General features: G+C 68.8%; 1 protein-coding gene across 1 annotated transcript in view; it reads right to left on the reverse strand.

Moving 5' to 3' along the window:
* GFPT2 (glutamine-fructose-6-phosphate transaminase 2) overlaps nucleotides 1–349 on the reverse strand; it is a 41,703-nt gene extending 41,354 nt beyond the window's left edge. The window contains exon 1 of the mRNA XM_040622642.1: nucleotides 325–349. Within this exon, the coding sequence (XP_040478576.1) occupies nucleotides 325–331 (7 nt within the window). The 5' untranslated portion in view covers nucleotides 332–349. The remainder of the gene's footprint in view (nucleotides 1–324) is intronic.
* Between the last annotated feature and the right edge of the window lie 987 nt (nucleotides 350–1,336).

The following is a 1,336-nucleotide window of genomic DNA, read 5'->3' on the forward strand; positions in this document are numbered from 1 at the left end:
GGGGGGGGGTGCGGATACTTCTGCATTGTGAAGGTCCAGGCCCGGGACAGGACCAATTCTGTCTCCTCTGTTGGGGGGCCGGGTGGGTCGCCCTCACCAAGTCCGAGACCGGGGGTTGGGCACCCTCCTCTCCCACACCTCCCTGGAACAGCCCCTCGGGCACGGGGGGCACGATGAGGCAGGCCCGGCGGGTGAAAGCCCCTTGTTCTAGGACGGGGGCAGATCGGTGCCCCATCCCGCGCCACCTCCGCGTCCCCGGCGCCCCGTTCTCGGGCCCAGGCGCCGAGAGGCTGGGGGCCCGGAACGCGCGCCCAGCACACTCACCGCACATCGTGGCTGCTGCTTTCGCCCTTCGCGGCTCAGGGACTCTGCACGCTCTGGACACTCGGAATTCCTTGCGCGCCTGGCGCTCCGCCGGCCCCGGCTCCCGCCGCCCGGCCTCTGGCCCTTTTAGCTCCGAGCTCTCCGCCAGAGGCGGGGCCGGGGCGGGGCCTCCTCCCGCCTGCCCGCTCCCCATTGGTCCCCGGTTGTCGTGAAAACGGCGGGGACTGGGCCCCCAGGAGCCAGGGATCTGGGTGAGGGGCGGCTCCCCGCTCCCCTGGCGCGCGGGCGTCAAGTCCAGGAGATGGCCTGGGGGCGGTAGACCTTCTGAGGTCAGATCCAGACTCAACGCCATGCCTAAGTGGGCCCTTGGCGCGCCGAGTGGCTCGGTGCTTCAGTTCCGTCTGTAAAATGGGATGACAGTGGAAGCTCCCTACCCGGGCCGGGGCGAGGATTCAAGACAGCGTGAGGCCCAGGGCACAACGTCTGGCACGGTGCACGCGTTCCCCTCCCCGTGCCCTCTGTGTGCCAGGATCCTCCAAGAAGGGCGCAAGGGAGGCCCTTCCACCTGCCCTCCTCCTGTGAGGACGGAACTCTAGAGCCTCACGGATAAAACAAAACAGGGGCCCCTGAGGTGGAAAGGGGCTTTGCCTAAACGCGGCGGCCAGAGCTGGCAAACTCTGGCAGTGGCAGGTTCGAACCCAGGATTTATTGGAGCTGACTCGGAAGGCAGGGATTCCCAGGTCGTGAGAGCGGAGCTGTGGGCGACCCGGGGGCCCCCGCACTGAGCCTCGCTGGCCGCCTCGTCTCTCAGCGTCCTGGCCCGCTCCAGCCAGGGGCTTCTCCGCCCGCCCGCCCCGCGCCCGAGCTCCGAATCCGGCCCCGCGTGAGTCACTGGGACCCGCGTTCCTCCGCCTGGTTCCTGGCTGTCTCCCCCTCCCACTGCGCTCCGGGCCTCGGTCTCCCGAGGAAGGTCACGAGAACTGGCCCAACATTTGCGTACTTTGAAGCCATC

This window comes from Ursus maritimus, unplaced genomic scaffold (assembly GCF_017311325.1).
Source record: "Ursus maritimus isolate PB19 unplaced genomic scaffold, ASM1731132v1 scaffold_5, whole genome shotgun sequence".
In the NCBI taxonomy this organism is placed as follows: domain Eukaryota; kingdom Metazoa; phylum Chordata; class Mammalia; order Carnivora; family Ursidae; genus Ursus; species Ursus maritimus.